This window comes from Phytophthora ramorum (assembly GCF_020800215.1).
Source record: "Phytophthora ramorum isolate Pr-102 chromosome Unknown Phyram_PR-102_s0010, whole genome shotgun sequence".
In the NCBI taxonomy this organism is placed as follows: domain Eukaryota; phylum Oomycota; class Peronosporomycetes; order Peronosporales; family Peronosporaceae; genus Phytophthora; species Phytophthora ramorum.
The window spans coordinates 219,336-235,880 of record NW_027150656.1 but is presented as its reverse complement, the minus strand read 5'-3'; the positions used below and the strand labels follow the sequence as shown (position 1 = coordinate 235,880).

At 56.9% G+C, this 16,545-nt stretch overlaps 7 protein-coding genes across 7 annotated transcripts; 3 read left to right on the top strand and 4 right to left on the bottom strand.

Annotated features, from left to right (window-relative positions):
- Positions 1 to 2,075: 2,075 nt before the first annotated feature.
- Positions 2,076 to 4,857, top strand: KRP23_10462 (uncharacterized protein; the record flags this gene model as incomplete). Its single annotated transcript, XM_067880916.1, has 2 exons — positions 2,076 to 2,583; positions 2,645 to 4,857. 2 exons carry the CDS (start codon positions 2,076 to 2,078, stop codon positions 4,855 to 4,857), a joined length of 2,721 nt encoding a protein of 906 aa, XP_067741210.1.
- Positions 4,858 to 5,003: 146 nt separating this feature from the next.
- Positions 5,004 to 8,269, bottom strand: KRP23_10461 (putative alpha-mannosidase; the record flags this gene model as incomplete). Its single annotated transcript, XM_067880915.1, has 2 exons — positions 5,004 to 8,028; positions 8,097 to 8,269. 2 exons carry the CDS (start codon positions 8,267 to 8,269, stop codon positions 5,004 to 5,006), a joined length of 3,198 nt encoding a protein of 1,065 aa, XP_067741209.1.
- A 186-nt stretch (positions 8,270 to 8,455) lies between these two features.
- On the bottom strand, positions 8,456 to 11,724 carry KRP23_10460 (putative alpha-mannosidase; the record flags this gene model as incomplete). The annotated part of the gene is made up of 2 exons (XM_067880914.1): positions 8,456 to 11,486; positions 11,555 to 11,724. The coding sequence occupies 2 exons, from the start codon at positions 11,722 to 11,724 to the stop codon at positions 8,456 to 8,458; spliced, it is 3,201 nt and encodes a 1,066-aa protein (XP_067741208.1).
- An 897-nt stretch (positions 11,725 to 12,621) lies between these two features.
- Positions 12,622 to 13,206, top strand: KRP23_10459 (uncharacterized protein; the record flags this gene model as incomplete). Its single annotated transcript, XM_067880913.1, has 1 exon — positions 12,622 to 13,206. The coding sequence occupies one exon, from the start codon at positions 12,622 to 12,624 to the stop codon at positions 13,204 to 13,206; it is 585 nt and encodes a 194-aa protein (XP_067741207.1).
- A 360-nt stretch (positions 13,207 to 13,566) lies between these two features.
- KRP23_10458 (uncharacterized protein) lies at positions 13,567 to 13,948 on the bottom strand (the record flags this gene model as incomplete). Its single annotated transcript, XM_067880912.1, has 2 exons — positions 13,567 to 13,683; positions 13,781 to 13,948. The coding sequence occupies 2 exons, from the start codon at positions 13,946 to 13,948 to the stop codon at positions 13,567 to 13,569; spliced, it is 285 nt and encodes a 94-aa protein (XP_067741206.1).
- A 326-nt stretch (positions 13,949 to 14,274) lies between these two features.
- On the top strand, positions 14,275 to 15,939 carry KRP23_10457 (Serine palmitoyltransferase 1; the record flags this gene model as incomplete). Its single annotated transcript, XM_067880911.1, has 2 exons — positions 14,275 to 14,316; positions 14,380 to 15,939. 2 exons carry the CDS (start codon positions 14,275 to 14,277, stop codon positions 15,937 to 15,939), a joined length of 1,602 nt encoding a protein of 533 aa, XP_067741205.1.
- A 140-nt stretch (positions 15,940 to 16,079) lies between these two features.
- On the bottom strand, positions 16,080 to 16,458 carry KRP23_10456 (uncharacterized protein; the record flags this gene model as incomplete). The annotated part of the gene is made up of 2 exons (XM_067880909.1): positions 16,080 to 16,307; positions 16,378 to 16,458. 2 exons carry the CDS (start codon positions 16,456 to 16,458, stop codon positions 16,080 to 16,082), a joined length of 309 nt encoding a protein of 102 aa, XP_067741204.1.
- Positions 16,459 to 16,545: the final 87 nt, after the last annotated feature.

Genomic DNA, 16,545 nt, shown 5'->3' with positions numbered 1-16,545 from the left:
CATGGTTGCCATCGCGGATTTTGAAGTTCGAGCTGAGTGAGGTGTATCTTTAACATGAGGCGTATTGGCTTTTCTCGTTGCATGCTTACTTCGCGACTCGAGAAACGGGCGGTGAAAAGCGTCGATACCTATCAGCGGAGCGTCGGCACGCCTGAGCAACAACGGCGGCAACTTAATCGTCACGAGCATCATGGCGCCAGGATTCGTGGAGCTGTTGTCGTCAATGCGGCTTCGTAATGCCGCCTGCGTGGCCGCAGATGATTTCGCGGGGTCCTCGTTTACGTCATGATCTACATGTAGCACACCAAGCACCAATATTACGGGGAAAGGCTACATCAAAGTGCTATGACGTAAAATAGGCTGAGTGGAAATAGTGAAGACCAAAAAAAAAGCGGAGCATGGTTTAACAAGATTATATGCTACAAACGAGTTTATGCCGGCTCGACAAGTGCCAATCCTCAATGCACCAGCACGACAGCTGCCAGTTCTCCTCACCTGCTTAAGCTGGTACTTGCCCTGCATACTCACCGCGAAGCAGCCAGTTGCGCAGAACTTGACTTTTGTATGGTTTTCATGGCCAGCATGGTATTTATATAGCGATTATCCCTTCTTGTGACAATACAGTCGACAATATCGACTGTCGCAGTTCACCTGCTTAAGCAGATTGGCCCCACAAACATCGGAAATGGTTGTGCGACAACGTAAGCTCTGGTAAACCAGCTTGGCGCGTCAACTTCCCCGCGGGATTCAAGCCAGCGACAGCGCTGATTCCCGGCTGCCTTTGGCTCGTGTCCGTCGTCGGCAACTTGCCCTCGACACGCGCTGAACTGCCAACAATGTAGGCAGTGCCTACTAGGCACCACTCTAAACTCTGTAGTTTACACGTACACTAAGCTTGCTTGGTTTGGGAGCGCTCAGACATCCAAGGAAAATTGGAGCCTCAAGCAGCAAGTCAGGTGGCAACCCGACCGCCATCAGCAAAACACTGCGAATGTTTAAGGGATATGTTTCTTCATCAACGCGCTCCACAGGTTTAATCACAATACAAATACACAGCCATCCGTACGAGACGGCAGCAAGAAGAAAAGTGAGCACTATCGTAGTAGCTCCTGCCAGCAAAAGTGCAGCCTTGTCTTCGCGTCCATCGGTTTTGGCAAGCCGGTTCTGGAATCTTCCACTGCAATTTGATTCGCCAAAACCCATTCTTTGAACGGGTTTTGACGAATGAGCCGCCGTTGCTGACGACTGGTGCGCAGTGCGTCTTGCACCGCCGCGCCTTCCTTCAAGCTTAGAACACGATTTAGAATTGCGAAGTCAAGTGGGCCCCTCTCGGGGGGCGGCTTGGGGAAATTCCCCGGACACCAGGGCAGAGAGTGCCAGCGTCCAAGCGCAGACTCCCTCAGCGATGAAGCTTGGCGGAGAGGGCCCGTCTCGGCGGGTCGGAGTCATCGGCGGATTCGCGAGGACTGATGGTCATACTAACAGTTATGCAATTGGCTCAGCGGCATATGGCGGACGTCGTGCCGTCGCCGCTTGGAGCTAACCCGACGGGGATTACTCATGTTGTGTTCTCCACGACACCCAACGACGAAGAAATTGCCACGGGAGGCGGTCAGGCTTGTGTTTGTCAACGCAGATGACCTTTGCATATCTGGATATTGTGTACTGTATATGCTGTATATCTGAGCGCGTTGATGAAGAAACATATCCCTTAAACATTCGCAGTGTTTTGCTGATAGCGGTCGGGTTGCCACCTGACTTGCTGCTTGAGGCTCCAATTTTCCTTGGATGTCTGAGCGCTCATAGTTTTTTATTGTATGTTTGTTTACTGTGGAGTACAAGGATTAAATTTGACATGCGCGTCGTTTGAAGTCTGTGCTGTAGTGGCCTCTCTAATGAAACGACAACCTAGTAATCCATTTCTAATGAGTACTCCCAGTTCACCATTGATGTAGTCATAGGTTCCTGTAGATTGAAAGAGGTAACCACTCCAACATGATCCTTTTGCAACCTATTTGTCCATCAAGTCTTCTTGCTTCTTCTTGAGTTCGTCTTCATTTGCTGTTTACCCGTGGATGCACATGATGCCCCGACTGAGCGCTCGAGTGCACCCCCAGAGCTCTCATAAGGTGCAGACACCGTCGTCGAACTTTGAAGAGAAAGTTGCAAGTTATACCTGCTTGCCGTCGCCGTCTGCACCTTTTGAAGATACTGTGCCACCATCGGCTCGTGGAGTGTGCGGGCTAGATCGTCGTCGCACTGAGTGGCTGTACAACTATCCGCGCCTCAGCTTCGTGGTCCTCTTTATTGTCTGCACGTACATTGGAGGCATCTACATCTCCACGGAAGTCACGTCGTGGGCACTGGATGCACTGGGTGTTCATAGCGAGCTTTCGGCCGCGAGGCAAGTGTATTTGGCAACGGCTCACGCGTTGAACTCCATGTCAGAGTGCGTGGACCGGAGCTCGCTGCAGTATCTTGCAGGTGCTAAGCTTCAGTTTGAGGCCGATAGCAAGCGCGTTCAAAAGATAATCGATGCCAACGACGAGGTTCTTGCCGCCCAGAGGAACGCTACGATGACGTGTGAGTTCCATCTTGATGCTTTTGCTCCTTTGGACGATCACTCACACGTTTCTTGTGCCAGGCTCGAGCACCTTCTTGAAGACTCTGCAGAAGCAGGTGAAGACAGCAGCATTGGGTGATGCAAACTCGACGTTGAGTTGTTTCTCCGACAACTTTTACGCGAATGTCCCCGACACGGGTACTCTTTCGTCCTCCCGGGCACTGGTGCTTGCTGTCCGTGCAATGCTGACGACTCAAGCTGTATCGGAAGCGCACGACAACGTGTCCGAACAGCAAAAACAATTTGAAACCCAGCTCTTTGGTATGTGGTCAGCCGTCGACACGGTCAAGACATCCATCGAGAAAACCCTTGGAGCCACAAACACGTTGGCTTCGAAACAGTTGAGCTCACTAGCGCCCATCTTGTCAGACAACGACGGCAGTGGTCACACGCAACAATCTGCTTCCCGCCTTGGACGGTTAAGCAAAGGAGTATCGTCTAAACTGTCGGGCCCACTGACCTCGACATCCAAGACTGGTCTGGAGACCATACGAAAGGCTGGTAGAACGCTTCACAAAGCCCTCCAAGTTCTTTCAGGCTTGCACGACGGGTTTTCGGATGTCATGGACACCGTAGACGAAACTTGGGAGTTGTTGGAGAAGCAGCTGAATGCCACCGTCCAGCAAGCCGCACAACTTCAAAAGGAGCTCGCTTACGCTGCAGAGTCAACAGCACAGCAGATCAACCGCACGAGTACCGCTATCGCAACGAGTTTCGAACAGGCTCAAGACGAAGTAACCGCATCCTTCAGCATCTTGCAACAACAGTGGCAGAATGCAGCCAAAAAGCTGGTGCTGGCAGGTTTCACGCCGTGGCAACGCCTTGGAGATCAGCTAGTAGCCGAGCTCACTGCTAATCAGCGTCAAAGTACCAGAACTGAGAACGCCATTCAGCGCAGATACATTTTGCCGGACAGAACGACAAACTCGACCTTGGGGCAAGAAAAAGAAAGACTGGCCATTGCTGCTCGTGACGGTCTTTCAGCAAACACAACGTCTTCATCTGACAGCGGCGACGAGTTCGACATTGACACGGCCGTGCTGCGCGCATCGCTGGTGGACGTCGGTGCTTTCATCACGCAATTGATCTTCTACGTCGATATTGGCCGCCTCACTATGATGGTTGCGGATCTCGCTGTCGGATTGATCACCGAGTCGTATTCGGACATGCCGATGCTCGACATACGGGGAATCACCACCGCCGACACAATTGGGAGTATCTGCGAGGTCTTCCTCTGCAAGCACAGCATATCGGCTGTCTGCTACACACTCGTGACAAAATCTTCGGAGCTGCTGCGCGTTCTGGTGACGTTCCTCTTACTATTTTTCGTGGCCTCAATCGTCACGGCAGGGTTGTTCGTGTGGAAACAAGATCACATCGCGCATTGCGGAAGTGCGGGTGTTTCGCGGTTGAATTCCTCCCAGACAGCATTTCAAAGTATCACTCGTGCATTCTTCGAGAACAGTGGCAATACCAGTAACAGAGTCGTCGATCCACTCGATGAGATCCAGAAGTACACCACCATTATCAACGACTCCATCCGAAATGACTACGCAGCACTGACGTTGGACTCTGCTGCCGTGTGGAAGAATCAGTCGACAGCATTCGAAGACTTCAGTGACTGCACGACAACTACAAGCAGCTTGGTTCGGGTGTTTCAAGACTGCACTGAGCGCGGTAGCAGCGGGGAATTGGGTCTTGCTAACGATGCTTCTCTTTCAAGTCAGTGCTTGACGAGTAGCCTACGCAGCCCCTCAGAGCTGGTGACCCCAGTGACTTCTGCAGAGCAAATGAGCAGCGATGCGCCGTTCCTCGTGCCATCCTCTGCCTTTGCATCGTGCTTTCCACAAGAAGAGTTGGCGCATTTGGGCCGGGAAGAAGCTGTTGGTAAGCTGCAGCACAGTCTGGCCTGTGCGACCGAAAAGGCCGTGTATCTCTCGTGTGCATCGTGGTGGCTACTGATTGTCGTTTTTGTCGCGAACCGCTTTACGGTGAGGATGGTCATCAAGGCCGCGGGTATCTACTGGTGGCGCTTCTTGAGTGCTGACCGACTGCAATTCGTGGCGTTCTGCAGAGAGGACGGAGATATCGTGGCGACCGACAAACTTCAAGGTGCTATCCAAGAACAATTGCGCGAAGCCAAATGGAGAATCGCGGGTCGTTTCCTTGGCATTGTATTCTCCATCACATGTGCTATTACCGTGATCCTCATCATTTTTCAAGGAATTCTGTAGAGAAACACCGGAAACTACGTGTAGCGTTCGTAACTCAATATATTTCCAACACCAGGTCAAACCAGGTCGCCGTGATCCCGCACGCTCATTACACTTGCTTCATTGCATTACGTGCTCTATCCGATCGATGATGCCCTTCCACTTTCTTACTCAATCGCGATCATCTCCGCCAAGTCTTGCAGCGCGTAGCCGAACGAATCGCCCTCCTCGTCCCAGCTATCAACGTCGGTACCGTCAGCCTCAACCAAGTCAGAGTCGTCCTCGACCACGGTAGCACCAACTTCCTCCTCTTCACCCTTGCCAAAGCACACGCGGAACGCACGCACCTCGATCGCCTGCAACGTCACAGACGTGCCTTTCACAGGCAAAGACCGAGGCGACCAGTCGTACGCTTCGTCCGTCGTCTTCCACTCCAGTCCGCCGATCTCCTCCACCGACAGCTCCTTCGTGCCAGTCAAAGTCAGCTCCGTCACCTCCGACACCACCGAGTTCTTCACCGAGAACAACGACGAGAAGTCCACCGTCGCCGGCTGCGACAGCGTCGAGTGCTCCTCCACTGCGTACAAGTGCGACAGACGCACCAGCAGACACTGCTTCGACAGCTCCTGCAGCGTCGTGAGACCCACGTTCGGAGGGAACTCACCCACTGCTAGCCACGGCACCTTCGCCTCCACTCCAGATGCCACGGGTTTGCGGAACACCGCCAGAGGACGGAAGAACTGCGACTCCATCTTCGACCGCAGACTGCGCATGCCGTCCTCCGCAGAGTCCACGTTGACGAAGAAGTTGCCGCGCACCGCCAGACCCTTCGTCACCAGCTTCTTGTTCGCCGAGTCGTACACGGCCTCCGTCTCGTTCAGGTGCTCGCCCACGCCCTTGTCGTCATCCGCCAGCAAACGTCGGTGCACCATCACCTCCACCTGACCGTCAACCAGACTCGCCGCACCCTGCGCACGGTCCGTCACCACGTTCAGCTGCCGCTTCGCGTCCTTAATGTACGCTCCCGTCGTGATGGGGAAGTAGTTGGCCGCCACCGTCTCCTGATTGTCGTGCAGCGTCAGGTTCCACGTGTCGCGGTGGTTGCGCACGCGCTTCATGAACTCCAGACCGTTCGAGTCCGTGTACAGCGTGCTGTCGGACGCGATGCTGTTGCCCGCGTCGAAGCGTACGATGACCTCCTTGCCCTTCTTATCGTCGATGGGAACCGGTCCAACGGTCCACTCGATCTCCAGGAACTCGTCATCGTCGTTCACACGGTACTCCAGTGTGACCCACTTGCCGATTTTGAACGCCACGCGTGGCACGCTACCCAGGCGGTTACTACCAGAAACACCACTCGTCTGCAGCTCCACCATCGTCACGTCCGGCACCGCAGACGCTGCCGTGCCGCTACCGCCAATCACGGGGTACGTCTGGTTCGAGTCGGGACGGAACACGTACGCGCCAGACTTGTGTCCGTCGCCTTGGAATGCCTGGTAGTACGCCACGTCCAGCGATAGCGGGATCTGGATGTTCTTCTTCTTGTTGGCCAACTTCGTGATGGACCCCGTCTTCTTGCTCACCTCGGCGCGCAGCAGGTGGTTCTCCAGCACAACAACGTCCTCATCGTCGCTGTACTTGTCGTCGTCGAGACTACCAGCACCCTCGTTTCCACGCTCATATTCGACACCTTCTCGAACGTTGCTGTCGTCGCTGGCATCCTTCTGCTTCACCAGGAATCGAGCCGTGCTCAACGGCTTCAGCTCCACACTGAATACGAACGAGTTCGGAGCCACAGACGTCTCCGGGTGCACTGGCACAGCCACGTACACGTTCTGCTCGCGGAGTCTCGCATCCCCCGACAAAAGCTGCGCCTCCGCCGACCTGTGCGTGATCGGAACTGACAGCGTTTGCACACTGGTACGCGCCAAGGCGTTGTGCACCAGCACCTCAAAGTCAGTGTTCTGCGTGGACACATCACAGACGCTCGTGTTGGCCAACAGACAGAAGTGGTATGGCTCCTTCTCGCCGATCACGAAGAGCACCTCGTTCAGTTCCTTCTCCGCCTGAATGATGCCGTCGTTCAGCCGCAGCGCGTAGTCGTCGGCAACGCTTTGTTTCTCCGTGCCGGAGAGACCATCGTGGTGCTGCACGAGACCAACAGCCCGTTGTAGTGCCACCAACTCGCTCGAGTGGTGGCTTTGGTACACGGCGTCCAATTGACGCACCTGCTGCAGGAGAGTGTTGGCAACGCGAGCGAACCGCTTCAAGGTTGGCCGACTCGTGAAGAATCCCGACCAGTAGTCATCTTGGTCGGACGCGTACGGCATGAAGTCGTCCGTCTTGACGCTCCAAGTTAAACCTTCTGCATGCTTCACGTCCGTGTAGTACGACAGGTTCGAGTAGAGCACGTTGACTCGCGCGTCCTGGTTGACGTAGTGGATGAGTTTGTCCATATTCTTGAACCAGTGTCTCGAGTTGTCATACTGGAAGTCACAGCCCATGGGGATGAAGACATGGTTGCCCTTGGACGCGCCACCACGCATCTTGGCGTTATTGACGAACTGCTCCACTTCATCGCAGACATCATAGTCGTGCAGGTCTGCATCATCTTGGATCTCATTGCCATTATTGCCGAAGTCGAATTTGCCAGGAGGGCAGTAGTGGTCAATGATCTCACCCGTGAACACCTGCGACTCCTTACCGCGAGACTTGCTCGGACGCCAAATGAACTCCAGATCCTTGTTCTTCTTCCTCAGACCGTAGTCCTGGTAGTCCATGCGCGCGAAGTACAGAGCATCAAAGCCCACGCCCTGCGACAACAACGAGCCCTGTGTGGCAGAGTGGCCGAACGGATCGATCTGCCACCCGATGCGCGGACTGATGCCGAACTCATCCATGAGCAGCTGGTGGCCGTACGCCGTCTGGTCCACCATGGCGATGTAGTGCGGCGTGGCCTCGTCGTGCATGCACCAGCCGCCGTTGACCGTGAGGTCCAGCCGTCCCTCCTTCACGAGCTGCTTGACGACGCCTTGCACCTCGGAGCCCTGCTCGTGCCACCAGCGCTGGAAGAAGGACTGCTCCACGAACATGAACTGGCGGTCTGGGTTGCGCACGAGTTCCTCCACGGCCGTGTCCAGGATGTACTGCACCTTCTCCATGTAGTACTGGTCCACCCCCATCAGCCAGCCCCTAACAGCAACAGAGTCAACATGTTAGTATAGATAATATAGTTTTGCAATATGCTGGTGTGGGCGTACGGGTCGTCGTGGGAGTGCGCGATGAGGTGCACATTGAGTTTGTTGGGGTCGATTTGGCTGGAGGTGTTGTACACGCCGTCGCTGGGTGGCGTCCACTTGCTCGGGTCGCAGGCTGCGTGGGCGGCGGAGGTGGCGAGCGCGGCCAACGTCACCAGAGTTCCTAGCACGCGCATGAGGGATCCTGTATCTTCGTGCGTCGATGCCAAAGTGTAAATGGGGAAATCAGATCTTGCGCTTCAACTCATGTTGGATACGATTCATTTTTTGAATTGGTTGTCGATTCATATGGATTATGTTTGAAGTCGTTGCACTTGATGTACTGTGCTTTTGATTAGCACTAACACTTACACTGAGAACACTTAGCCCATCGCAATCATCTCCGCCAAGTCTTGCAGCGCGTAGCCGAACGAATCGCCCTCCTCATCCCAGCTATCAACGTCGGTACCGTCAGCCTCAACCAAGTCAGAGTCGTCCTCGACCACGGTAGCACCAACTTCCTCCTCTTCACCCTTGCCAAAGCACACGCGGAACGCACGCACCTCGATCGCCTGCAACGTCACAGACGTGCCTTTCACAGGCAAAGACCGAGGCGACCAGCCGTACGCTTCGTCCGTCGTCTTCCACTCCAGTCCGCCGATCTCCTCACCCTCCACCGACAGCTCCTTCGTGCCAGTCAAAGTCAGCTCCGTCACCTCCGACACCACCGAGTTCTTCACCGAGAACAACGACGAGAAGTCCACCGTCGCCGGCTGCGACAGCGTCGAGTGCTCCTCCACTGCGTACAAGTGCGACAGACGCACCAGCAGACACTGCTTCGACAGCTCCTGCAGCGTCGTGAGACCCACGTTCGGAGGGAACTCACCCACTGCTAGCCACGGCACCTTCGCCTCCACTCCAGATGCCACGGGTTTGCGGAACACCGCCAGAGGACGGAAGAACTGCGACTCCATCTTTGACCGCAGACTGCGCATGCCGTCCTCCGCAGAGTCCACGTTGACGAAGAAGTTGCCGCGCACCGCCAGACCCTTCGTCACCAGCTTCTTGTTCGCCGAGTCGTACACGGCCTCCGTCTCGTTCAGGTGCTCGCCCACGCCCTTGTCGTCATCCGCCAGCAAACGTCGGTGCACCATCACCTCCACCTGACCGTCAACCAGACTCGCCGCACCCTGCGCACGGTCCGTCACCACGTTCAGCTGCCGCTTCGCGTCCTTAATGTACGCTCCCGTCGTGATGGGGAAGTAGTTGGCCGCCACCGTCTCCTGATTGTCGTGCAGCGTCAGGTTCCACGTGTCGCGGTGGTTGCGCACGCGCTTCATGAACTCCAGACCGTTCGAGTCCGTGTACAGCGTGCTGTCGGACGCGATGCTGTTGCCCGCGTCGAAGCGTACGATGACCTCCTTGCCCTTCTTATCGTCGATGGGAACCGGTCCAACGGTCCACTCGATCTCCAGGAACTCGTCATCGTCGTTCACACGGTACTCCAGTGTGACCCACTTGCCGATTTTGAACGCCACGCGTGGCACGCTACTCAGGCGGTTACTACCAGAAACACCACTCGTCTGCAGCTCCACCATCGTCACGTCCGGCACCGCAGACGCTGCCGTGCCGCTACCGCCAGTCACGGGGTACGTCTGGTTCGAGTCGGGACGGAACACGTACGCGCCAGACTTGTGTCCGTCGCCTTGGAATGCCTGGTAGTACGCCACGTCCAGCGATAGCGGGATCTGGATGTTCTTCTTCTTGTTGGCCAACTTCGTGATGGACCCCGTCTTCTTGCTCACCTCGGCGCGCAGCAGGTGGTTCTCCAGCACAACAACGTCCTCATCGTCGCTGTACTTGTCGTCGTCGAGACTACCAGCACCCTCGTTTCCACGCTCATATTCGACACCTCCTCGAACGTTGCTGTCGTCGCTGGCATCCTTCTGCTTCACCAGGAATCGAGCCGTGCTCAACGGCTTCAGCTCCACACTGAATACGAACGAGTTCGGAGCCACAGACGTCTCCGGGTGCACTGGCACAGCCACGTACACGTTCTGCTCGCGGAGTCTCGCATCCCCCGACAAAAGCTGCGCCTCCGCCGACCTGTGCGTGATCGGAACTGACAGCGTTTGCACACTGGTACGCGCCAAGGCGTTGTGCACCAGCACCTCAAAGTCAGTGTTCTGCGTGGACACATCACAGACGCTCGTGTTGGCCAACAGACAGAAGTGGTATGGCTCCTTCTCGCCGATCACGAAGAGCACCTCGTTCAGTTCCTTCTCCGCCTGAATGATGCCGTCGTTCAGCCGCAGCGCGTAGTCGTCGGCAACGCTTTGTTTCTCCGTGCCGGAGAGACCATCGTGGTGCTGCACGAGACCAACAGCCCGTTGTAGTGCCACCAACTCGCTCGAGTGGTGGCTTTGGTACACGGCGTCCAATTGACGCACCTGCTGCAGGAGAGTGTTGGCAACGCGAGCGAACCGCTTCAAGGTTGGCCGACTCGTGAAGAATCCCGACCAGTAGTCATCTTGGTCGGACGCGTACGGCATGAAGTCGTCCGTCTTGACGCTCCAAGTTAAACCTTCTGCATGCTTCACGTCCGTGTAGTACGACAGGTTCGAGTAGAGCACGTTGACTCGCGCGTCCTGGTTGACGTAGTGGATGAGTTTGTCCATATTCTTGAACCAGTGTCTCGAGTTGTCATACTGGAAGTCACAGCCCATGGGGATGAAGACATGGTTGCCCTTGGACGCGCCACCACGCATCTTGGCGTTATTGACGAACTGCTCCACTTCATCGCAGACATCATAGTCGTGCAGGTCTGCATCATCCTGAATCTCATTGCCATTATTGCCGTACTCGAATTTGCCAGGAGGGCAATACGTGTCGATGATCTCACCCGTGAACACCTGCGACTCCTTACCGCGAGACTTGCTCGGACGCCAAATGAACTCCAGATCCTTGTTCTTCTTCCTCAGACCGTAGTCCTGGTAGTCCATGCGCGCGAAGTACAGAGCATCAAAGCCCACGCCCTGCGACAACAACGAGCCTTGTGTGGCCGAGTGGCCGAACGGATCGATCTGCCACCCGATGCGCGGACTGATGCCGAACTCATCCATGAGCAGCTGGTGGCCGTACGCCGTCTGGTCCACCATGGCGATGTAGTGCGGCGTGGCCTCGTCGTGCATGCACCAGCCGCCGTTGACCGTGAGGTCCAGCCGTCCTTCCTTCACAAGCTGCTTGACGACACCTTGCACCTCGGAGCCCTGCTCGTGCCACCAGCGCTGGAAGAAGGACTGCTCCACGAACATGAACTGGCGGTCTGGGTTGCGCACGAGTTCCTCCACGGCCGTGTCCAGGATGTACTGCACCTTCTCCATGTAGTACTGGTCCACCCCCATCAGCCAGCCCCTAGCGGCAACAGAGTCAACATGTTAGTATAGATAATATAGTTTTGCAATATGCTGGTGTGGGCGTACGGGTCGTCGTGGGAGTGCGCGATGAGGTGCACATTGAGTTTGTTGGGGTCGATTTGGCTGGAAGTGTTGTACACGCCGTCGCTGGGTGGCGTCCACTTGCTCGGGTCGCAGGCTGCGTGGGCGGCAGACGCTAGCAGTGCCACCGCAGCCATAGCTTGCACGCGTGCCATCGTTCTCTTCCGCCTTCTTCGTTCGCGCAACTCGATGGGGAAAATTCTGATCAACGTTTTGCCAGAAAGATCGCGTAGGTGGCGATTCAAATTTGAATCGCAAACGTGCGTGGTTGAAGTGGTTCGACCAATGAGAGTGGTCCGACGGAGCAGCTCGATTAAGTGCGAATGGGCCGGTTCCTGTGCTCTGAGTCGCACCGTCGTCAGTGCACGGCCGGAGCCCCTCGCCAGCGTTGACTCCATGCAGGGCATTGCAGGCACGCGGGCTTTGCAGCGAGCTCACCACGCCGCCAGGGCCACAACTCGCCGCGTGCGATCGCAGGAAATATCCACCCGGGGGGGTTGGATCGTTTAGCTGGTCGAGGCGCCGGATTGATGGGGGGGGGGGGGTAAATATAGAAGGAAACGTCACTTGCCGCAGCAATGACCGGATGAATCAAGCAGCGGTGCTGGAAAAACGGCGTTGCCGGCAGCGCTCGGGGCCCGAGTCAGGCCGAGGACCAACAACAAGTGCATAGCTCTGGCGAGCTCAAGCAAATGGCGCGCAGAGCGCGGCGGACATCGCCAATTCGTCGAACCGCCTCCATCAACTTGCGCGAGACCCAACGCAGCTGGGCCTTGGCGCTCAGCTGGAAATGCTTCGCAGGCTGAAGTGTTGCCGCCACTATAATGGACTCGCCGTCAGCATGGGGCTTTCGCAGCAGCCAGCAGCTTGAGACGCACGCCAAGCGCCAAATGGCTCGGACTTTTCTACAGCCAAGTTGAAAAACGCCAACCATGAAGCCAGCGCTATGTCCACCTCATTCCCCTTTCCCTACTAAAAGTTTCCCCATCGGTTCGACTCGCTCACTTCGCGATTTTCCTCCGACGTCGGTAGCAGGTTGATCAGGACTCGAAATGCCGCTCCTCTTGCGGCCAACGGCGCCCAGCCCCTCCATCGACGAGCTCGCGTTCGCGGTGCCGCTCTCGTCGCAGCGCTCCGTGTCCTCGGCCGTGTCGGAACTGCCGCGCTGCGCCACGCACGGACGACTGTCGCTGCCCCGCCGCCGCCGCAGCACGGCCGGCACCGAGACCGAGTTCGCGGGCTGCACGGACGAAACGTGCACGGACCCGGAGCGCCACCGCCAGCAGAGTTTGCGCGTCCTCAAGCCCAAGGACGCGCCGGAAGTGGACGCGGACTTCCGCGACTCAAAGCGCTCGTCGCGCGAGACGCAACCCGACGACGACCACCTGTCCAGCGACGGCAGCTACCAGTCCGAGGCCGAGCGCGTGTCCAGCGTGCTCAGCTGCGGCTGCTCGTGCGCGGACGCCAACGAGCTGGCCATCACGTCCTCAGCCGTCGTGATTGAGGACCGCCAGCTCGCCGTCGTGGACAAAGAACTGCGCGACTTCCGAAAGACCTTCGTGCGCAAATTGTACTCGCGCTTCACCAAAATCTCCGGCCTCGCACGGAGGAAGTCTGCTACCAAACCCGTCTTCTGAGCTCGTGCGTCTGCAAGGACATTGGGAATCCTGTAGGTGCAACAAGTTAGGACACTCTGCCGTCGGGCAGGCGGAGTGGCCAGAAGATGATAGATTGTGCTTGGGCAGCACAGCCAACGTCGCTAATATTTATAAAGAGTTGTTGTGTCATCCGTACGCCATGCACCTTCAACAATCGTGCTCACAGGGAAACACTCTTCAAAGCAACGCGTGCAACACCAGCAGGTTGTGCGGAAGCAAACGGGCAAGTCCAGTTGTAGTCTATGAGTCATTATTTTCCAAAAGAGCAGTATCAACAGCTACCGTCAACGGCTTCTTCCACCGCTAAACTACAGCGGTAGCGAACGAACTTGCACTGAATCAGTCGAACGGCTTGCGGTTGGAACGGCGGACGTGCGCCTGGTACATCATGGAGAACACGAGCGCCAGGACGAACACGAGCGCCACCACGAACGCAACCATCTGCGACTGCATTATCTGCCGCAGGAACAAGAAGCACAAGGTGGAGCAACCCACAGCGTCAGCGCAATTGAGTCACGAACGGTAGGCCTAACGCTACAGACGGCGAACGTACCCGCTTCGCGCTGGCGTCGGCCACCTCGGACGGTTTCTTGTGCTGGCGCTTGAGCCGCTCGCTCATCTTGGTGTAGCGCTCGCCGCTGTAGATGGTGGGCCCCAGCGTCACGTCGAGGCCGCTCGCGCCCTGCTTCGAGGCGCCAGTGGCGCGGTTCCGCAACTCCATGGTCGAAGGCAAGGTGACGTCGCGTCCTACTCACGGAAGTGCGGGTCAAAACCCGTGAACCCGATGCTGGATTTCAGCGAATCCGCGAATTTACAGCTCTTTTCAGCGAACCACAGCAGCTGAAAAGCAGACCCGCGGGAATGGCGTGATAGGTCAGGCTCCCATTGGTTAATACTCGGTCTCGCCAAATGTCGCGAAGGGGTCACCTCGAGCATTGTGCAGCTTCCTCGCGGCAGTTCTTCACTAGCGACTGCGTCGGTGGCGACCCTCGTAGAGTCCGTCTCCTCCTCCCTCCCTCCCTCCCCGTATCTAAGCAAGCTACCATCATGAGCGAGTGGTGGGCGACCATCGGCCAGCCCTTCGCGGATGTGCGTGGCGTTTCTTTGCGTTCCCTGCGTATCAGAGCCAGACTGAACGTGATGCTGTTGTAGGCGCTGCTGAGTCTGGATACCGTCAAGATCAAGGCGGCGTTCGCGAATGCCCCGAGCTCTTACTACGAGTACATCCGCTCCATCTACGAGCGCAGCCCCGAGCACGTGATTATCGAGACGTTCCTGATTGTGTTCGTAATCTACATCACGTTCGTCAAGCGTGACAAGCCCAAGGGAACGGCCTCCAAGCTCTCGGAGCGCGAGATCGACGACTTGTGCGAGGAGTGGACCCCCGAGCCCATCATCCCGCCTGAAGCCGTCGTGGACGTCAACAAGTCCAAGCCCATTGGCATCGTGGAGGACACGCCCGGCACGCATCTCAAGCTGCAGGGCTATGCCAACCCGCTGCTGAACTTGGCCACGTTTGACTTCCTCGGATTGGGATCGCGACCCGAGCTCAAGGAGGTCGCCGTCAAGACGCTCACCAAGTACGGCTGCGGTTCCTGCGGACCCCGCGGCTTCTACGGAACCATCGACACGCACGAGATCCTGGAGAAGGACATTGCGCACATGATGGGCACGACAGACTCGATCACGTTCTCGGACACGGAGGCCACGTCGTCCTCGGTGCTGCCGGCGTTTGCTAAACGCGGTGACCTCATTGTTATGGACGAGGGCTGCAACGACTCGATCCTGGTAGGTGCCACCCTGGCGCGTTGCACGGTGCTCTACTACAAGCACAACGACGTGGAGGATCTGGAGCGCGTTCTGCAGCGCGTGCGCGACGAAGACAAGAGGAAGAACCGTGGCTCGGACTGCCAGCGCCGTTATGTTGTGACGGAGGCTCTTTTCCGCAACCACGGCGACATGATCGAACTGCCCAAGGTGGTGGAGCTGTGCAACAAGTTCTTCTTCCGTCTTTTCCTGGATGAGAGCTTTTCATTCGGTGTGCTGGGTAAGTCTGGCCGTGGACTCACGGAGCACTTCGGCATGGACGTCTCGGAAGTTGCTATTATTTGCAGCTCGCTTGCTGGATCTACCGCCAGCGTGGGTGGCTTCAGCACGGGTTCGCAGGAAGTCGTCGATTACCAACGTATTAACAGTGCTGGCTACGTGTTCTCGGCCTCGGCGCCGCCCTTCACGTCGGCTTGCTGCTCGGAGGCCATCCGCATTATGAAGGACGAGCCGCAGCTCTTCACCAAGCTCCGCGACAACGCCAAGCTCGCGCACGACGCTCTGTCCGCTGGCGTCAACGGCGTGTTCGCTATCTCCAAGGCTGAATGCTCGCCCATCTTACACCTGCGTCTGCTTCCCGAGGTCGTGGCCCGCGTCGGCAGCGACGAGAACCAGCGTGCTCTGCAGCGTAAGGTGTGCGACACCGTCATGCAGAAGTGTCTCGCCAAGGGCGTGGCGATCTGCTCGCCACGGTACAAGACTGACCAGACGCTGGAGCCGCTGCCTAGTCTGCGTGTGTCGGTGACTGCCATCCACTCGCCTAAGGATCTGGAAAAGGCCTGCAAGACCATCGCAACGGAGGCCATGGCTACGGCCAAACAGGTGCTCGCCACTTTCCCTGTGGACGATGCTCCTGCTAGCGGATTGCGACAGCGGAAGCATTAAATCGTTAGAGTTTCCAAACTCCGTCGAGAGAGAGGCCGCCACTTTTCCTAATGAACTGCTTGACGCTTACTCTGTATCAATGCGTTGCCAGTAGATAGTCTTCAACGGTAGTGATGCATTGGCTTTAGGCTGTCGATCGTCTACATAGCCTGCTTGTCCTCCTCCAGCATCTCCTTCTCGCGCCTCTGGCGGTAGATCTCGAACTGCTCTGCATTCGTGTACTGGTGCAGACAGGCGTTGAGTTCCCTGTTGTTCTCGCGGCACTTGAAGACGACCATGAGGCCGTTGGCCTTGGCGCACTCGGCGAACTTCTCGGAGACGTTGCGGCACTTGGCGATGGCGATGTCGCTCAGCTCTTGTCGCAGTTTCTGCAGACACGTCAAACCAAAACAGTTAGCCAATGGGGTAACGGCAGTCTCAAGCGGCGGGAGGACGCACGTGCTCGGCCTGGTTGCTCCACGACAGCCGCGACGAGCGGAACTTGTTCTTGGCTGTCTCCTTGTCCACGGGCTGCTCCATGATGTCCTCGGTCTCAATTAAGGGTATGCGGTGGGCATGACTCCGCGTTTCCAATCGCAATGTGGTGTGCACCACTTCAGTAATGCT